Raw genomic sequence first — 19,563 nt, 5'->3', positions numbered from 1 at the left:
TACACACGTAGGTACATCTTAGTGGATCCTTGATACTATAGCATCTTTTCATATGACACATGGTTCATCCACTTTGTCCTCTATTCAATCTCTCGATTCTCTCGCTAATGTTTTTATTGCTGTTTGTAGCTCTCACTCGATTACTGGCTGAGGCATTCTTAACACTTCATTTGTTCATGTTACTGATGTTGCCCATGTTCCTTGACTTGCCATGCAGCTCACTTCTGGTGGTGATATTGTTGACTCTGTGTAAGTGCATCTAGTGCCACCCCTAGTTGGTTTTGGAGTATTGACGACAAACTTGGTTGAGGGACTAATGTGTTTGTGAGAATTGCAGGATAACACAGGTAGTAGTCCCTCATTGATTCAGTTTACCTACTAGAGATGGCCCCTAAAAATGTGTGAAGACATTGAAGACAATGGTGGAGATTCACATTGAAGACTATGACATGAGAAGACATCGCATGAAGACTATGGATTGCAAAGACATAGTTGTTTTGTAGTTTCCTTTTCTTCTTTAGGAACCACCGTACTGTTAAGTGGGGTCCAAGTGAACAAAGTCAGAGTGACTGAAGTGATGCTCAACCAAATCCTATGTCTTCTAGCAAAGACAATGAGAGCAAATCTTATCCAGAGCTGGATAAGTCAGCTTTACTTGTAGCCCAAGTCAAGCTGCCGCGTGTGTTTGAAATCTGACCGTTGGACACGTGTTAGTTCCCCTTAGTGACTCAGGGTAATTTCGGACAAATCAGGTCAAGTTGCCTCCTGGCTATAAATAGCCCACCCCCTACACCATAAATTGGTGGCTGCTCAGAGTTAGTGCACGGCTTTTGTCGTCTGAGAGCAACCCACCTCCGAAGCCTTTGAGAGAGAAATCCTAGCGAGGACAAAGCCCTAAACACCCAGAGCCAAAGAGTGTTAGGCATCACTGAAGTCTTTCTGTCTGCGTGATCAGAAGACTTGTTACACTTGAGGGTTGTGAATCCTCCAACCGGTTAGGCGTCGCGTTCTGAGCATCCAAGAGTCATTGTGGATCGCCGGTGAACGAAATCTGTGAAGGTTTGGAAGTCTCCCTTGAAGACTTACCAGAGTGATTGGGCGAGGACTGTGTGTCCTTAGCTCAAGGGGAATAAGGTGAGGATGCGGTCTTCTGAGTTAAATCTCAGCCTCCCTAACCAGACGTACAATTGTCACAGCAACTCGAACTGGTCCAACAAATCCTTGTCCTCGCCAAGCAACCTGGTTCTTTCCTTTACCTCTCTTTACTTATTGTTTGTCTTCGTGAAGTCATTGCCTGCTTGCATGATCTGATTGACTTCACTGTGTGACGACTGTTTTTGTTTGGCTTCATACTATCTTCCATCCTGATCCATACTACCTAGCTGCTGATAGTCTTCGTGCTTTCACTTCATTGCTTACTTGACTATGGCTTGTCTAGTGTAGTCTACCTTCCGCTGCATATCAATAGGTTCATTTCTACTGTTTGTCTTCAAAGCCCTCGTGTTTTGAAGACTTTCATAAAAATTGCCTATTCACCCCCCTCCCCCCTCTAGTCGATAACTAGCACTTTCACTCTGATTGTAGGGTCATTCTCGACTTTGACTCATGTTCAATTCTAGACCATCACAATATGCTCCCCTTGGCGCTGGCCCCCAGCGCCATGACTCCCAGGGCCTCTGGGAGCCTAGCTGGCTTCACCTTCCCTCCACTGCCATCGTCGCCAGCCTTTCCGCCTCTGTTGCCTTTTCTATCAACTCTTTTTAGCAGTGGCATCATCGCTAGTGACTTCTATGGCTCTCATCTCTTGTCCTTAGTTTGACATGGCCTTCTTGGATCAGTCTCAAGTGGTGTGTCTTTAGACTGACAGGGCTTTCGGCTTGGCAAACAGGCCCAACTACCTTATCATCATAACGTGATTGTCTCTCGGTGCCCTTTTGACCTTGTTCACTCAGATTTGTGGTGCAACTCTTTTTGGCTGGAAAGGGGGTCATCCCTACTATATTATCTTTATAGATGATTTCTCTCGCCACACTTGAATATATTGTATGTCTTCTTGTTGTGACATTTTATATATTTATAAGAATTCCGCTGCCATGGTTCATACTCAATTCTCCATGCCTATTTGTGTGTTCCGTGCTGACTCTGCTAGAGAGTATATATTGAAGATGTTGCTTGGAGGTCTTGCCGAGTAGGGTACTCTTTCTCAATTCTGTTGTCCCGGTGCTCATGCTTAGAATGGCATGGCCGAGCACAAACATTGTCACCTTCTTGATATGACTCATGCGTTGAAGATCGCCGCCTCTCTTCCGCCTCAATTTTGGGTTAAGCCTCTTTCCACTTCCACCTATATCATCAATCTTTGGCCATCCACTGCTTTGTAGGGTGGCGTTTCTTTCGAGTATCTTTTTGATCATTCTCCTAATTGTTCGGTGCTTCATTTGTTTATTTGTGTTTGCTATGTTCTTCTTGCCCCACGTGAGCGCATCAAACTGACCACTCAGTCTGTCGAGTATGTCTTCTTAGGCTATAGTTATGAGCATAAGTGTTGTTGGGATCATATAGATCATCAGATGCGGATTTCCTGGGATGTGACTTTTGATGAGTCTCGTCCCTTCTACCCGCGTCCATCTTCCTCAACCTTTTCAGCGGAGGGTATATCTCGTTCCCCACTTTTTCTGACACTCCTATCGCTCCCATTGAGGCATTGTCCATTTATCATATTTCCTTGCTTCTCCGACTATTGCAGTCACGACATTTCCACCCATGGTTTCCTCACCTCGGTTGTCACAAGATTTTGCACCTTCCTCCTGGATGACTTCTCCATCTCCTTCACCGTAGTCTACCCCGTGATTCCTCCTTGTATTCTTCCATCATTTCCTCACTTTTGTGTTCTCCATTCGTGTGTTGTGGATGCGTTTATTGATGTGTTATCTTCCTTGTTTTAGCCTACTTATGGCTTGCATGCTTGTACGCTACCGCCTATTGATCGCCCCGATTTCTATGTCTGGCGTGCTATTCTTGAACCGACTTCTTATTGTGAAGTTGTTGTTCATCCTGCTGAATGGCAGCTTGTGATGGTAGAGGAGCTCTTGAATGCAACGACATGTGGGGTCTTCTTTCTCTTTCTGCCTATGTCCGTCCCATCACTTGTAAATGGGTCTACAAGGTTAATAGACCCACTCTGATGGTTCTCTTGACCTTTACAAAGGTGGTCTTATGGCTCGTGGCTTTCAGTAGGAGCATGGTCATGATTACAATGAGACATTTGCTCATTTGGCTTATATGGCCACTAGTCGGACACTTCTTGTTGTGGCCTCTATTCTCCACAAGTCTGTGTCTCAACTTGATGTTAAGAATGCATTTCTTAATGGTGACCTTCATGATGAGGTTTACATGCAGCCCCCAGCTCGGTATTATGTTCCCTAACAACATGGTCTATCATCTCTGTCGCTCTATTTATGGCCTTAAGAAAGCCTCTTGCGCCTCATTGAGTGTTTTGCCTGGTGACTGCCACTGGGTTTTTAGCAAGTGCTCATGATCCACCGTTGTTTGTCCACCTTTTTTCTTGTGGTCAGACTCTCCTTTATATGTTGACGACATGATCATCACTAGCGAGGATCCTGAGTATATTGCCTTTGTAAAGGCCCGTCTTAGTGAGCACTTTCTTATGTCTGATCTTGGCTCTCTTTGCTACTTCCTTGTGTTTGAGGTCTCTTTGACCTCTGATGGCTTTTCATTTCCCGAGAAAAGTATATCCAGGATGTTCTTGCTCGTGTTGCTCTCACCGATGAGCGCATTCTTGAGACTCTGACGGAGCTCACATGCTATCAATGGTGACCCCTTGTTTGACCTGACGTACTATCGCCATCTTGTTGGGAGTCTTGTCTATGTAGTTGTCACTTGTCAGGATATCTCTTATCCAGTTCATATTTTGAGTGAGTTTGTCTCTGGTCCCTCTTTGGTTCAGTATAGTCACCTCCTTCATGTTCTCTGATATCTTCATGGCACGATATCTCACCATCGGTTCTTTCCCCATTCCAGTTCATTACAGCTTCATGCCTATTTGGATGCTACATGAGCTAGCGATCCTCGGATCAATGTTCACTTTATGCTTACTGTGTTTTTCTTGGTGGTTCTCTCATTGCCTAGAAGACGAAGAACAGACTGTAGTTTCCCGTTCGAGTGTAGACGGTGACTTGTGAACTATGCCTCTTTTGAAGGTAGAGATTACTTGGTTATGGTGGTTACTTCAATAGTTTGGTTGTTTATCACACTACACATACTCTGCTCTTGTCTTACAATATATGTTCTATTAATATTGTGTGCGATCCTATGAAGCATGAACTCACCAAGCATATTGGTGTTGATGCTTCTTTTGTGCTCGTTGGTTTGCAGGATCAGGTTATTGCTCTTTAGTATGTTCCTTCCGAGTAACACAGTTGGCGGATTTCTTTATGAAGGCCTAGACTAGAGCACAACACGACTTCTATCTCTCGAAATTAGAGTTGTTGATCCACCATGAATTTGAAGGGGGTGTTAGAGTTATATATATTTAGTAATGCACCTCTTTGTATTTTCCCCGTTTTATAGTTAAGTTTTTTTTGACTATTGTACTACACCTATACGTGTATATATGCTAGCCTATGGCCACCTGGAAATACAAGTTGCATATTTCCTAACAGTAACCATAAATACCCTTCAAATGATAGTCCACTTGCTCATTCCACCTGTTGCAAGCCACTCTACTCAATTCGTCAGCCACCAAATATAAAGCGACATAAAATGCAAGAAAGGAAAGAAAAAGGTCTTGGGTGATTCCATGTCACATCTTTGATTCTTTGAAGATCAAGAAGCACATTTCTTGAATCCATGATGCCAAAGTCCATCTCTTTCACCATGATACGTCTCAAACATATGGATAATTTTTGTATGAATCACCCTATATTGTTATTAATTAGATACATTTTGGGAATAATTCTTGTTGAATTTATTAGACTAACATATTAATCATGTGCCTAGTGCTAGTTCCCAATTTTGTTTTGGTATTTTTTGTAATTTCAGGAAAATCCCTAGAGAAAGTGTGAGAAAAATTAAAATTAAAATGGTTCGGGAAGTTTGAAGACACTAGAAGACCCTGGAGCCTTGGCTCCACCCCATGTGGGTCCCATAGGGCCTAGGCGCTCTAGGGTTGTGGGCACCTACATGGCGCCTAATACCTGTGGGACCCTCCCGGCTGGCCTCCGATGCCTGATGGCCCATAAATTCCCAAAAACTTTCACCCTAATTATGGAGCATTTTTTCATCGCCTCCACATCACGTTTCCGAGGCAATCTTTGTTTTTAGCCTTGATCCGAAACTCTGCTGGAGGGGGAAGCAATCATCACCACGCTCCAAGATGAGTTGTGAGTAGTCAAGCCCCTCGATACGGGTTCATGGTAGTAGCCAAAGTTGTAATCTATCCACATTGATGTTTTAGATGTTCAATACAATAGCGATATGAGCTACCCTAATGATTATGGTTTATTTGATGTATTCGTAGTGGTGATGTTGATCATGTGACGAATTATTTCTTTATGTTTGAAATTGTATGCCTTTTGTTTGATCTATAGATTATTTCTTTCTAGTTGCTTGTCTACTCTTGGCTAGTTTAGATCGATAATCAATAGTGGAAGAGGTGTGCATAGTTGGGTTCACTCTTGCAAGTAACCGACCGCAGTGGCAGAAAGTGAAAAGGGCTTGTATTGAATTGTTGCCACCAAGGTTTAGGTTTAGTACAAGATTCATTGTCCCCTAAACATAGCAATATGTCATCTTGCTAAATGCAATTACTCATGTTTACATTTAAAGCCATATGATGTGAAGAGGATCTCCATCTATAGACGGGCTATTTAGCTATTAGATGCAGATAGGATCCCAGTTTAATAGTATTTGGGCTTATTGCCTATATAAGAGCTTACACATTCATTAATCTGGCATGAGCATGAGATATTTCATTGTGCACTTTTTCACATGATTATTTTACTTACCACACTTTTGTATTTTGCAAATTTAAACTTGGTGAACCTATGAACCCCAGTCCAAACACGTTGTTATATTTTTTTTAGTTTTGTTTTATTCCAAAAATAGAAAAAATATTCATCACACATTATCTTTTAGTTTCTTGTGGAACTAGTAAGACTAACAAGGTTGACACCCTTGTTAGAACTATTGGGGACACTAGTGAAGTTTTATTTTTGTTGCAAGCACTCAATTATTGCAGGATATATACCATTATCTCCATGGATTGATATCTTGGTTTCTCATTGAGGGAAGACTTGTTGCGTACTTCATACTCCTATTCTAAGGAGTCCAACAAGGGTGCATACAACACAATCACACAACAATCCTATTCTTGTGTGAGATAGGACCTTTGATTCATGGAAGAGCTTTGCTTGAAGATAATTTGAGGAGTTCCTATAAAGAACCTTGCTTTCTTGTTACTATTGGATGGTGTCATAGCCTAGACGGTTAGGAGTCACTTAGATCCTTTGATTACTTCGTGTGAATGATTACAAAATTTGTACAGGCTTGAAGATCACCTATTTGGTGAAGATCTACCCTTAGTGAGGATTCTTAATGCAAGCCATGATGTAATAGGTTGTATGTGCTTAATGGGTCACTTGGTGGGCGAAACATCTGGGATCGTTGTGATCTTAGAACCTTGGATTCAAAGTTTCCATCGACATGGATTTAGGATTACGCCAACTATCTGAACCAAGGGAAAATATATTCACATCACGAGCGTTTGCATTCTCTTAATCCTAGTCCCCTAGTTACTTGTAAGCTTTAATCTTCTATTGTCTAGTACTCTTGACAGCTTGCTTCTTAAGTTCTTTGGGTTGCTTAGTCCTAGTTATGTTGTTCTAAAAACTACCAACAACATTGAAATTGGAGTAGAAATCTTTAATGGGACTATTCGCACCCCCCTCTAGCTCTTAGACCTCGATCTCGATAGTCAAATTTGAACTAAAACCACGACAATTTTTTCGATCGGAGAGAGTAATAATTATCAGGTTGCATGGCAGAAAAGTTGAAAGCAGAATTTGATGTTTACCTTTCTATGTGTATGATGTAATGAGGTAATTTATAACTTAAAGTTCAAATAATAGTAGTTGATAATAGTAAACTTGTAAGTTTGGTGTGGGCTAATGCATCAAATTTAAATATACAGTGGAGATAAAAAATAGAGAGACAAATACATCAAGTTTGAAACATGAATTCTAATTGAAGGTTCATAAAAGAACCGCAAATTGTGCAAATAAGACTTCTTTGATGGACCAGTCTCTCTAGATAGCACAAACTTATCCTTTATTGTCTTCACCCCCAATATTTCTACTCCTATCTCCACTAGTGATTACAGACCAATCGGCTTAACTCTTCTCTATTAAACATTACGAGGCTACTGGCTAACAGGCTACATAAATTTTTCTTGAAACAAGCACACAATAACTAGTATGGCTTCCTTATGAAAGATCTATCCAAGATTGCTTGGAGTGGTTCAAAAATTTATATTAGTGCCACAAATAATAATAAAGAAGAGATCATAATCCTCAAGCTAGATATTGAAAAATCTTTTGACAAAGTTGAACACAATACCATACTGCAAATTTTGGGAGCAAAAGGATTTGGAACAAAATGGATCAACTGGGCCATTATGATTCTACCTTCAAGCACTCCATATGTCATGCTTAATGTTGTACCTAAGAAAAAATTTATTGCAAGCCAAGCTGGGTGACCCCTTTCCCCCTCTCCTTTTTGTTCTAACAATCGATCTTCTTTAGTCGCAAAGAAGGCCATGTAGCAAGGGTTGCTCCAAAGTCCAAACTACTTTGTCTAATGCAAGATGCCATGATTTCACAATAAATAAACATATAGTTGATAACCTTATGGTCGTGCAAGCTGATGGTAAGCAGTTGGTATTTCTTAAAGACACTCTCCATACTTATGTTTGGATACACTTGGCTCAAAGATAACTATCAAAAACCATTATGATCCCAATCAATGTGCGACAAGGTAAAATGGAGGCTCTAATAAGAACCCTCAAATGCAAAGGAGAATTCCCTTTGACATATTTCGGTTCCCCACTTGGGATACCAAGCGAAGAGTTGAAAATTTCTCACTTATGGTGCAAAAGATTGAAATAAGACTATGCTTCGGGGTCATCAAACGTAATTCTATAACTTGCAATTGTAAAGGTAAATTTCAGATACATCAAAAATATGTCATGGTTCCAGATATTTCAAGATTTGTACTTGCCCCTCAGGCGATGGAAAGATACACTTTGGGCCCACTCGTTATCACGGTGTCCAACGTTGCCTAGCCATGTATTGTGACCAAAGAGTTAGTTACGAGGATACTAGAATATGGAGAAGAGAAAATAGTACAAACAAGTAGCGAGGATACTTAGGTATACTGATCAAGGAGTTGATTATAGGGTATGTCAAAGTCTCGCCTCGGGTTGTGTAATGTACCGTGTGGCAAAAGGAATTGCATGTGATGATAGAAGGTTTGCTCGATAAGGATCTTCGATGATATGTGAGATTTGTTATGTGTGACCAGATCCCATTGACGATTATTAATCGGAAGGTTTTCCGGACATGTCCACATATGCTCGAACATTTCACATGCTTAACATAGAGTAACATTTAGGAATAGTATGAATTTATGGAGAATGAGAGAGAAGGGTTTCGAAAGTGTTTCGAAGGATCTTGGAAGTGTTCTGGTGATATTCAGAAGTGTTTCGGGAAGTACCGAAAGGTTCTAGAATATGATTGAAGCTTGTGAAAGTTTTGGAAGGCTTTGTAATGTTCTAGAACATTCGAGAAGACCCTCTGCCTGCTTGCACCCCCTGTTTGCTTGAGGGGCAAGGCAGCCTGGTGGGGGCAATGTGGTGGAGTTAGACTCCATCAACGAGTCCCTGGTGGAGTGCGAATCCCCCTAGGGTTGGCCGCCTCACCCCTTGGCCACTTATAAATAGAGGGCAGGGTACATAGGGAGGGCACCCCAAGCCGCCCCGGCCACCACACCCTCATGTTGGGCGCCACCTCCCCTCCCTCTCCTCTAGATTGGATATAGTGCTAATTACCAGTGTGTTGCTGCTACTCCATCTTGTAGTTTCCCACTGCTCTTGGTATGCTGGTCCACATGTGTATGAGTGGATACCTTGGAGATGTCATACACACTGGCGTTTGATCGGGCAAAATTATGCAAGGAGAACAACCTCGTGGATGAGTGGTATAACCTTGATGCGGGATTCAGAGGACTTCATTAACATCACCAACTTCTTGTTGCTTTGACGTGATTCTTGGGGGTCTAATTTCCTTGCTTGCAACTCAATGGTGTATCTTGGTTTGGTCCATGCATGGTAATTTTGTTTTGTTTTGCGTAGCATGTTCTCCAACATCACGATCCTCAACTTTTCTGTCTTCTAGGGGGCAAAGCTTCATATTGTCTAGTCGATTTTATCTTCCATGTCTCTTTTTATGATGTGCACCTTAGATAGTTCATAGATAATCAAGGTACAGGTAATTAAATACCTTAGTCACCTTCACAAACTAGCATCTCAAGGACGAGATGGACTTCATGGCGCGGGTTGAGAAGCCTATGATTCAGAGTGTGAGATGGTATGTTGGTGGGCCTCTGCCCGTGCAGGAGCAATGGAACCTCATACATCATGGGTTTGATAAAAGGCCATTACACTTCCTTCAAGTAATTAGTGTGAAGCATCAAGGCCATGTTGGAAATATGCCCTAGAGGCAATAATATTGTATTATTATATTTCTATTTTCATAATTAAGAATTTATATTTTATGATATAACTGGTATGATCCTAGAATCAGTGGTTCAATGGAAAACTCATATGCACTATGGAATGATAAACGGTAAGTATAGGTTCCTAGTCTTGCCTCTAAAACAGGTTCAGGTGTTGTTGATGATCACGTTTTCCGGATCTTAGGATGTCGTTAAGTGTAACGATCGTCCTAAAAGAACATTGAGAGTATGATGTTAGAAGAATGATCATATTGAATCGACCCAAACTTGTTTGTTATACTTTGAGATAATATCGTCTGAAATCAATTGTTATAACTCGGAGTGTTAGTATGTGTTTTAGTTCCTTAGACCATGAGAGTATCGTAGTCACTTCCTACAGTACAGTGAACTTTAGGGTTGCTCAAACTTCATATGTAACACGGTGATCATAATGACAACTTACAGGTCCATCAGAAAGTTTGACAAGAGACTAGATAGTCGAGAGTGGGATTTGCTCCTCCGACGATGGAAATATATTCTTAGGACCCTCTCGGTGTGACGGCATCAATCATCATATGGCCAGACACAGGTGACTACGTCACGGGGATGCTGGAACACTTCAACGAGAAAGTAGAACAAAACCGGTAACGAGGATGACGGTATAATGAGCATGTGCATGACTCAAGAGGATACCGACACACCTCGGGTTTTGTAAAGTATCGCAAAGCAAAGGGAACATCACATGATAACCAAAGGTTCACTCGAATGTCATTCGTGTAATCATAGGGATCGATATGGACGTCCCCGGTTCCGCTATCGATCGTTGAATGAAGGAATTTCTTTCATGTCTATGATTTACCGAACCTACGGGGTCACAAGCTTAAGGTAATCATGATCTCCTAAGTGTTAGTGGGATGAGAGTATCGAGGATTTATATGTGCAATTGTTTCATTAATATTGGGAATAGTTTCAAGAGGAACAGGTAGTGTTTCGGGGTCACCAGAAGGGTTTCGGAGTTTATCGGGCAATACCGAATATTATCGATAAATAATATATAGGTGGAAAATGTTTCCAGATGTGTTACATTAATAGTAAAATTCTCTAATGATTGTTAGAGGGCTTTTATATTTATTTAATATCAACGGGCCTTAAAAAGCCTAGTGGTGGAAGGAGTATTGGGCCACCGTGGCCCAATAGGAAGTGCCCCCCCCCCTCCTTTTGGGGCCCCCGAATTGGACTAGGGGAGGAGTTGAGGAGTCCAACTCCTCCCCCTTGGTCAGCACCCCAAGGAGGGTCTTTCCCTCCTTGGTGGAAGCCAGTCTCCCCCCTCTAACCTATATATACTTGAGATATTGGCCCTTTTGATGATACAAGTTTTGGAGCCCCCTCTAGTTCTAGTTGATCTAATTTGAGGTAGACCTAGTTCCTCTAATCTTCATAATTAGAAGCCATGTGTGGTTCTAATCTCCTCCCTCTAATTCTACAGCGACGATTTGCCCTGGACGGCAAAGCGCTGCCGGATCGTGAAGACCGTATGCTTGCAACCAAGTACACATGTCGTGATTTTGGTCTTCTGTTCGAGGGATCGTCATCAACGTTTCAAGGGACTCAAAGTACGACCTATACCGACTCATCTACTTCCGCTGCATTTCGGAGTCAGTAAAAATTGTTGATCCAAACCTTATATGCATCTTCATATTGTTCCTAGGTGATCGTAGGGCAATTTTTTTCTACTATGTTTCCCAACATGACATACCAATGAAGATGGGACAATAGAGTTTCCACATCTTCTAGCAACGAGGCTTTTCGTGTTGGAACAGAGTAATACAATGTCTTCCCCTAGGCCAGGAGGGCCTCCACTTCAAACACAGGACCAAAGCCCTACTATCTAGTTCGAGACATGAGGTGCAGTGAAATCACATATTGTTAATGGACTTCGTCAGATTGCAACCATGGTCGCCCCACCTAGCAGCTTAAGGACGAGTTGCATCTCTAGGAGGGGTGTGATGTTATGTACATTAGTACATGGCCCTACCATGGCAACTCCCAATTATGATATTAAAGAGATACCAATTCCTATGTTAAGTAGTGTATTGTTTAATTTAAAAATATATCTTTCAGCTTGCTACTTAGATTGGATGGTTAGTCCTCTAATAAAAAGGACTCCCTACGAGGAATAAAGCAAGCTAGAATCAGAAGAATAACACTTATATTGTCCCTCCAGCGCAAGAGCCCTTCCTCTACCTCCCTATAACCTTAGCACACAACAAGATTCCTCACATGTATATTGTGATCAACTTGAGAATCATGTGCATCAGTATTGAGATAATTTACATGTACCCCCTCTGCATATTAGTTTTATCTTAAGTTAAATTTTGAATACTTTGACCAAGTTTACAATACCAAATCAATACCATCAGATTCATCATTGAATATATTTTCACATTATATATACTTGTCAACTGTAAATGTTCATACTGTTTTCAATAAACTCAGTCAAACTTTATAAAGTTTGACTTAGGTCAAACCTATATGCAAAGTAAATAATAACAGAGGGAGTATATGTAGTTAGGCTCATGAATTCAATTGGCAGATAGCACATGAACAATAAGTTGTTTAATTACTCATATGTGTACCCAAAATAACATATACATAATACAAACATGAATCTAACTATGAAGCTGGTAGAATAATTAATTAACCTAACATGTACACACATACATACATATTCCTTACCTGTATATTGCAATAACCCCTGGAATCTCGTGCTGCTATATTCAGATCATCAATTATCGTGTCGGGAATGTCCTTGCATCGACCAAAAATTTGCTCAACGCTGCAAAAAATAAAATAGAAATAGGAAATTTAAAATGAATCTAGTGTAATAACATACTGTAGTAAATACTTTGTATCTGTTAACAAGGTAAGAAAAACTGATCCGATAACTTCACACTAGAACACGATTGATCGGCATTAGCTTCACAAAAGGGCTTTTAAAAAAAATCAAGGGCAGTTTCACTATCAAAACTATATATGTATGCTAATGCTAATAAAAGAGAATGGCATAATCTGCATAGAAAAGTATACAGTGGTGGTAGAAATGCAATAATTTGCACTTATATACGAGTGATATTATGCATGTATTCGAACTAGTGTGTGTTCTTTTAAGGTTGGCACACAAGTAGTACGTACTGGGGCAACATGTACACAGTTAACAGTAACTTATAACAGTCTTACAGCAGGATTGCTGCATCTCATATTTAGCTGCTGAATGTATATTACGGAAAAAGGCACTCGCGACGTGCAGGTGCAGTGGGAGCTTTTAGGCACAGAGAAATATTTAACTAGACTGACAGAAGGACGCCCAGCTTAATTTTGCCAAAATTCCAATGATACGCCTGTGGGAAATAAGTCATTCTCCGTGGAAACAAAGAAATGCAACATAAAATCAGAGAAAAATAATCCGGCGTGGCTATGGGCAGCTACATATCATATTTTTGGTCGGGCTATATATGCACAGATCCTTCAGTTTGAGAACTAAACATCGCGAACTCGGGCTCCTAAACACGATCCGCGGCAGTTGGCAATGATTTTCTAGACCAAACTGTGTGTGCTCGGCCGAAACAAGAACATGCAAGAGCGCCGGTGCAAGATAAAAGGCAAAAGTACTAGCTGCCAAGAACAGCAGAAAACACACGGATACTTACAAAAGATAGCTGACTAGAGAAAATTTAGATTAGTATAAAGTATACATACGGATATACGGTATACCTGGTGTCGGAGGAGACGAACTCGTAGAGGCGGCCGGCGGGAGAGAAGACAACTAGCGCAACCTCGGCGTCGCAGAGCACGGAGAGCTCGAAGGCCTTCTTGAAGAGCCCGCTCCGCCGCTTGGAGAAGCGAACCTGCCGGCTCGTCCTGTCCTCTATCCGCCGCAACTCCACCCTCCCCCGCTTCCTCTTCATCTTCCCTCCTCCCTCCTCCACCGCCGCCGCCGCCGCCTTCAAACGCTCATCCTCCTCCTCCTCCTGCTGCTGCTGCATCCTCCTCCTCCCCACATCCTCCGCCATTCCCAGCCAAGGCCCTAGCTAGCTAGCTACCCGTCAAAACGCAGCCGAGCGAGCAGCCGAGGAGGCTGGTGGCAGCTGGTCAGAAAGATGGGGAGAATTAACTTGGGAGGGGGAGAGAATGAGAGAGATTCAAGCGAAAGCTGTGGAGGGCAGGACGAGGGGCTCCATGGGCCTGTCCATCGGATGGGTACGGCACCAGTTGCGGGACACGGGTCCCTGGCCCCCCTCGGCGCCAAAACTTGAGAATTCGGGCTGAGAACCCCCAATACGTGTAGCTTCGCAGCGGCGCAACAACGCTGTTTCGCTGTTTTGTGTCTCGCTGACCTTGTGGGCCTATCTTTGTTGGATCTGAATTGGACGGTTCGGATCACATGTCTTCGTTACGAGCGATCAACGGTTCAAGCAGCAAGAAAAAAGAGAACAGGTCGATTCTGGTGGAGAGAGAGAGAGAGAGAGCGCGCGCAGATGTTTCATTTTATTTCGTAAGTATATGCAATACAGCAAATAGAGCATGCTACCGATCGGCATGAGCGGTTAGCGGTCTCATTACCAACAATCAACAAACAGGACATAGTACTAATCTGAACATGAATAACCAAGAGTTTGCCAGAATTTGCATAAAAATGAATTATGCATCATTCTCCATAATGTAAAATTATCACAAGTGATTTTGGTACTTACACAAGGTGAAGAGATTGGAAGGAAGGGATGTCTTCTCTATATCGGATGGTTTGCTGTTCTGCTATGATGGTCCTTTCTTTTTGAGAAAATGCTATGATGGTTCTTGGGGTCTTAGCTTGATAACTTCTCGACTGTCTACTATAACAAGATTTGTCTGACTTCAAGTGTGAAAAAAAGAGTTTGTATGACTCCCGTGAGGAAGGGGCGATGATTGCCCCATTGAGTCCTCCCGTGTTTATAGTGTTGCCAGGTGCCCTAGGAACATGGATAAAATATATTTTTATTACTTCCTATATTCTTTATGTTGGCATGATGTTTGATGATCGAAAGTTTTTGTGAAGAAAAGAAAAGCCAACAAACACCCGAAGAGATGACTGTTGCCAATTGACAACTAGCTATCACCTTCTAACCTAATTCTAACTGTGATCAGAGGACGCTCCGCATGGTGATGTATTCGTGTGTGTTTGTGTATTTTCCTTTTATCCGCAAAATTAAGCATTCAGCACAATGAATGATGTGCCCTTGGGTCTCTAGGCCTTTTTTTTCCGAATCAATCTATTCCTTCCACTCCCGAGGACCCGCCTCCCCTGTTCGCCACTCCAACAACTGACAATAGGGTGGGCAGTTTCGAGGGGCATTTAGATTACAGCCGGGGGCTGCCCTACTAATTAATTGACGTTGACTACTAGAGTTGGCATGCGTTTGGAGGATACCAAAATATCGGATCCACGCCAATATTTCAGCAGCCGGTTTACTCTGTATGCCCGCGCGTTGGCAAATCGCTGGCAGTGAAAACCTGCTCCACATTATTGGGGTGACCAATTTTGGCAAGGCTACCATAGGCGTGAACCAATCAGCCTCCTGGTGCCTCGATTCAGCTAGTAGTCTACGTTAGAGTTTATTATTTCTCTTGGAGCGGTGAGGTGGCGGATGGTGGCGCTTCATCTTCGAGCTGATCTTTCGGGCTCCGATCCTCCTTGAGTTCGTTCATTGGAACATAGTTGATGGAGTTTTGACATAGATTCATGCAGTCTTATTGGGACAATAAGGTTAGGGTTTCTCACCATGTGTGCAAGACAACGAGATTTGGTGGCAGGCGCTTCAAATCAATTTATGGTTTCAATGGTGACGACTACAGGTCGAGAATGTTGGTGGTTAGGGGCACTTGTATGAAGATTTCTTGATAGGCCGGCTCCATTAAGGGAGCGATGGCGGCAGCTTGTTCATGATTAAAAAAAAGAGAGAATGATGTGCCTTCTCTTTGTGTGGAAAAAGATGGAATCGATTGATGAAAGAGACCCCCACACCTTTGCAACATGCACTTGTATCCTAACAATTGGACGGACCTAATCAAGTTGCACAAGAGAGTGAGTTAAAGGGAATATATATCACCAGCCAAGCACGATGTCAACCTGAAAAGAGCATCATATCTGAAAATGAAATAGGGGAGATTTGGTTTGTTTGGCACTACATGGGGTAAGATATTTGACATAACGTGCTCAAGTAGAAATTTTGTTTTTTTTCCTTCTTTGGCTTTAGCGAGACAAGAAGATGTACAGCGACCAGCACCATTAGTCCAACATCTTTAGGCACGCAACGACACAACGGTTACATTTGCTGGTTTCTTTACTTGGTGCAAAAATATCCATTGAACAGGTAGATGGGATAGGAGAAGAAAATTGAGGTCGTAGCCAAAGTTTTATTGCCAAGACAAAATCACCCCAAATGCTAATTCCGAAGAAGAGAAATGGGCTAGAGACAATATACTGCTGCTGCTGCTGCACAACAAAATACAATACGAAACTAAACTTCAGCCACGTACAAACTAACAGAGTACAACAGAAGGAAGAGCTCCAAAAGGTTTGCAATCCGAATCATCTATATCCGACGAAGAACCTTCTCGGCAGCCTCCACGGTTTTCTCAATGTCTAGGGTTGTGTGTGCCAAGCTTGTAAAACCTGCCTCGAACTGGGATGGTGCCAAATACACGCCTTCTTCCAGCATTCCACGGTGGAACCTCCCAAACTTTGCGGTGTTGCTCTTCTTGGCGTCATCAAAGTTGTGCACTGGGCCACCTGCGAAGAAGAATCCGAACATGCCTCTGATGTGTCCTCCACACATCTCGTGCCCTGTTTTAGCACCCGCATCCAATATACCCTGGACAAGTTCACCGGTGACCTTGTCTAAGTATTCATAGGTGCCAGGCTCCATCAGACGCTTGAGAGTGTGGATTCCGGCAGTCATAGCTAGAGGGTTTCCACTCAGGGTTCCTGCCTGGTACATTGGTCCTGCTGGAGCAACCATCTCCATGATATCCTTCCGCCCACCATAAGCACCAACTGGAAGACCACCGCCAATAATTTTCCCCAAGGTTGTCACGTCAGGGGTGATTCCAAAGTACTCTTGTGCCCCACCATAAGCTAAACGGAAACCAGTCATCACTTCATCAAAGACCAGAAGTGCACCGTCTTGTTTGGTCACCTCACGGAGAGCATTTAGGAAAGCAGGCTGCGGAGGAATGAAGCCAGCATTGCCGACAACCGGCTCAAGGAAGACTGCAGCAATTTCCCCTTTGTTATCCTCAAACAGCTTTTTAACTGCCTCAGCATCATTATAAGGTGCTGTTAGAGTCCCAACAGTGGCTCCCTTAGGCACTCCAGGGGAGTCTGGGAGGCCGAGGGTGGCAACACCACTGCCTGCTTTAACGAGGAAGGAATCTGCATGGCCATGGTAACAGCCTTCAAACTTGAGGATCTTTTCCCTCCCAGTGAATGCACGCACAAGGCGGAGTGCTCCCATGCAAGCTTCTGTTCCTGAGTTTACAAAACGAACCATTTCGATACTCGGCACAGCGGAGATGACCATTTGAGCCAACACATTCTCCAACGCACATGGAGCACCAAAGCTAGTTCCCTTCTTCAGAGTTTCAATAAGTGCAGCATTCACCTGAATTAAACACAAGCATTTAGTAACGCTGAATTTGGTTCAGAATGGTCAGTCAGTTTCTATCTTGCGATTTCCAAATAAAGCAAGATATGTTTAGTCCTAACTTCATGATTCCTCAAAAGTTTTGAACTGAGATAGTATTAGGCGATTCCAGCAGTTTGATCACACAATCTAATGAATAACACATGTACTTAAGCTAGTGGTATTTCTTTTATGGAAAAAATGGTGATTAGTCAAATTAATCCTACCGAGTACAACAAAGAAATTACCAAGCCTTTCAATCATCAAATATTCACTCTGGGCAACAATAAAGCAGTTCAAAATATATAGGTAGAAACATTCCACCCCATACATTTTATGAAATACTCCCTCCGTCCCAAAATAAGTATCGCGGATTTAGTACAACTTTAATACAAAGTTGTACTACGTCAACGGCACTTATTTTGGGACGGAGGGTAGGATGTACCTCGTCATCTGCGTGACCAATGATTGCAGGACCCCAGGAACCAACATAATCAATATATTCATTTCCATCGACATCCCACATATGAGAGCCCTTCACAGAATCAAAAACTATGGGCTGCCCGCCGACTGATTTGAAGGCACGGACTGGTGAATTAACACCTCCAGGCATCAATTCCTGTGAAGAAGTGAGACATCAATCAGTAAAACACCCACATCAGATAATAATGAAAATAAAATGTGAGTAAGATCTCAAATAATAGAAGAATGTAACGATGCTCTGGATGAGGATGGACTGCGCCATCTCATGATAGTTCACTAAATCCAAACAGAGCAGCACCAAACAGTTCAACATCTGTCAACGCATTATGCCAACTACTTATCTAAGACCAAAAACATGACTAAGAGCATGGTTAAATGCACTGCCCACTTTTACATTTCTCGGATCCAACTACTTATGGCAACCATTCCACCTTATATTCTCATCATGGTTGTAAATGCAGGTAGCAGAATCAAACATGCACGTAGTTGCCCACCATGTACACAGAGACTAATTCTGTGCGTGAAACTTGACGATCGATGTTGTGTCTATGCTAATATTTCTGCCTACACCTAGCAATCTGGTCTAAGAATACAGTTGACCTTGACCTTGCCAAATGCTGACATTGCCCATCTAGGCAGCACAAGGGCCCTGATTTTCAACCTCTAATCTAGTCATACTACGCCTTCAATTCGCATACCAGACACAAAAACATGCAAATTTTGTCCAAGTTTACCCGAGAACTTTTGAAGTTGGTCACACACGCACGCCTCTCCACAATTGCACTCAGAAAAAATCCGCATTTTCCTCCCCCGATGAACCGGGAAGAGAAAATCTCAAACGCGGCACTAAGAGAGAGAGAGAGAGACAGACACAGAGAGAGAGAGAAAGAGAGAAAGGGGAGATATAGCACCTTGGCAGCGTTGAAGATCTCCTCAGATTTCTGAACCGTGTAAGCCTTCTCGCCTAAGGAAACGGCCGCCCTCACCACCGACCGAGAGCGAGGCGCGCGCGAGATCTTAGGAGCGGCGACCGTCCGGATCGAGATGCCGGAGGCCACGGCGGCGGCGGCTGCTGCTGCTCCGGCCATGATGCTTCCTTCCTTCTCCCGCGATGTCGTCGGGTGCGGGGAGAAGATGAGGAGGGGATAAGAGAATTGGTGAGGGGTTTGGTGGGATTGGGTCTTAAGAACTCGGCCATGGCCCTGGCCCACGTGAGAAGAACGTCGTCTTTTTCTTGTGAGAAGATAGGTGTGTTGTACGGGCCAGATGGGCCTAAAGCTTAGGACCACATTGGCTTGTAAACTTGGGAGGGCCGCGCCGTTTCCTCCACAAGCAGCCCGCGTACAGCGGCAGACCCTATTTGTCGCTTCAGGCGCCCGTTGGGAAGTCCTATATGACGCTCTTTGCGTCAAGTTGGTGGAGCTTTGCACAGAGCTTCCAGTTGGCCGGCTTTCTATGCCGTTTTCTGTTTTGACTGTAGCGACAGAATGTGATCGAGTCCTGGCTGCAAAAAATGTGCCCTCGTGGGGTATCAAACCCAGTATCTCATCCCGAGAGAAAAGGTGATACAACC

General features: G+C 43.0%; 2 protein-coding genes across 2 annotated transcripts in view; both read right to left on the bottom strand.

Annotated features, from left to right (window-relative positions):
- The window catches only part of LOC119332228 (MADS-box transcription factor 51-like), a 42,128-nt gene extending 28,071 nt beyond the window's left edge, over window positions 1–14,057 (bottom strand). The window contains exons 1-2 of the mRNA XM_037605413.1: window positions 13,561–14,057; window positions 12,526–12,625 (exon numbers count right to left, since the gene is read on the bottom strand). Of these exons, the coding sequence (XP_037461310.1) occupies window positions 12,526–12,625; window positions 13,561–13,859 (399 nt within the window). The 5' untranslated portion in view covers window positions 13,860–14,057. The remainder of the gene's footprint in view (window positions 1–12,525; window positions 12,626–13,560) is intronic.
- A 2,091-nt stretch (window positions 14,058–16,148) lies between these two features.
- LOC119330395 (glutamate-1-semialdehyde 2,1-aminomutase, chloroplastic-like) lies at window positions 16,149–19,157 on the bottom strand. The gene is made up of 3 exons (XM_037603504.1): window positions 18,902–19,157; window positions 17,953–18,126; window positions 16,149–17,486 (listed from the first exon to the last, which is right to left on the bottom strand). Exons 1-3 carry the CDS (start codon window positions 19,076–19,078, stop codon window positions 16,419–16,421), a joined length of 1,419 nt encoding a protein of 472 aa, XP_037459401.1. The 5' UTR covers window positions 19,079–19,157; the 3' UTR covers window positions 16,149–16,418.
- Window positions 19,158–19,563: the final 406 nt, after the last annotated feature.

The sequence above is a fragment of the Triticum dicoccoides genome, chromosome 7A (genome assembly GCF_002162155.2).
Source record: "Triticum dicoccoides isolate Atlit2015 ecotype Zavitan chromosome 7A, WEW_v2.0, whole genome shotgun sequence".
Taxonomy (NCBI): Eukaryota; Viridiplantae; Streptophyta; class Magnoliopsida; order Poales; family Poaceae; genus Triticum; species Triticum dicoccoides.
The sequence above is the reverse complement of the archived record's forward strand: the minus strand, read 5'-3'. Positions and strand labels throughout refer to the sequence as shown.

Excerpts from the sequence above, each read along its gene's own strand:
- LOC119330395 (XM_037603504.1), bottom strand. The coding sequence starts at position 19,078 with ATGGCCGGAGCAGCAGCAGCCGCCGCCGCCGTGGCCTCCGGCATCTCG. Across the intron at positions 18,127-18,901 it reads AGATCTTCAACGCTGCCAAG|GAATTGATGCCTGGAGGTGT; the intron begins GTGCTATATCTC and ends ACTTCTTCACAG. Across the intron at positions 17,487-17,952 it reads TTGGTCACGCAGATGACGAG|GTGAATGCTGCACTTATTGA; the intron begins GTACATCCTACC and ends TGTTTAATTCAG.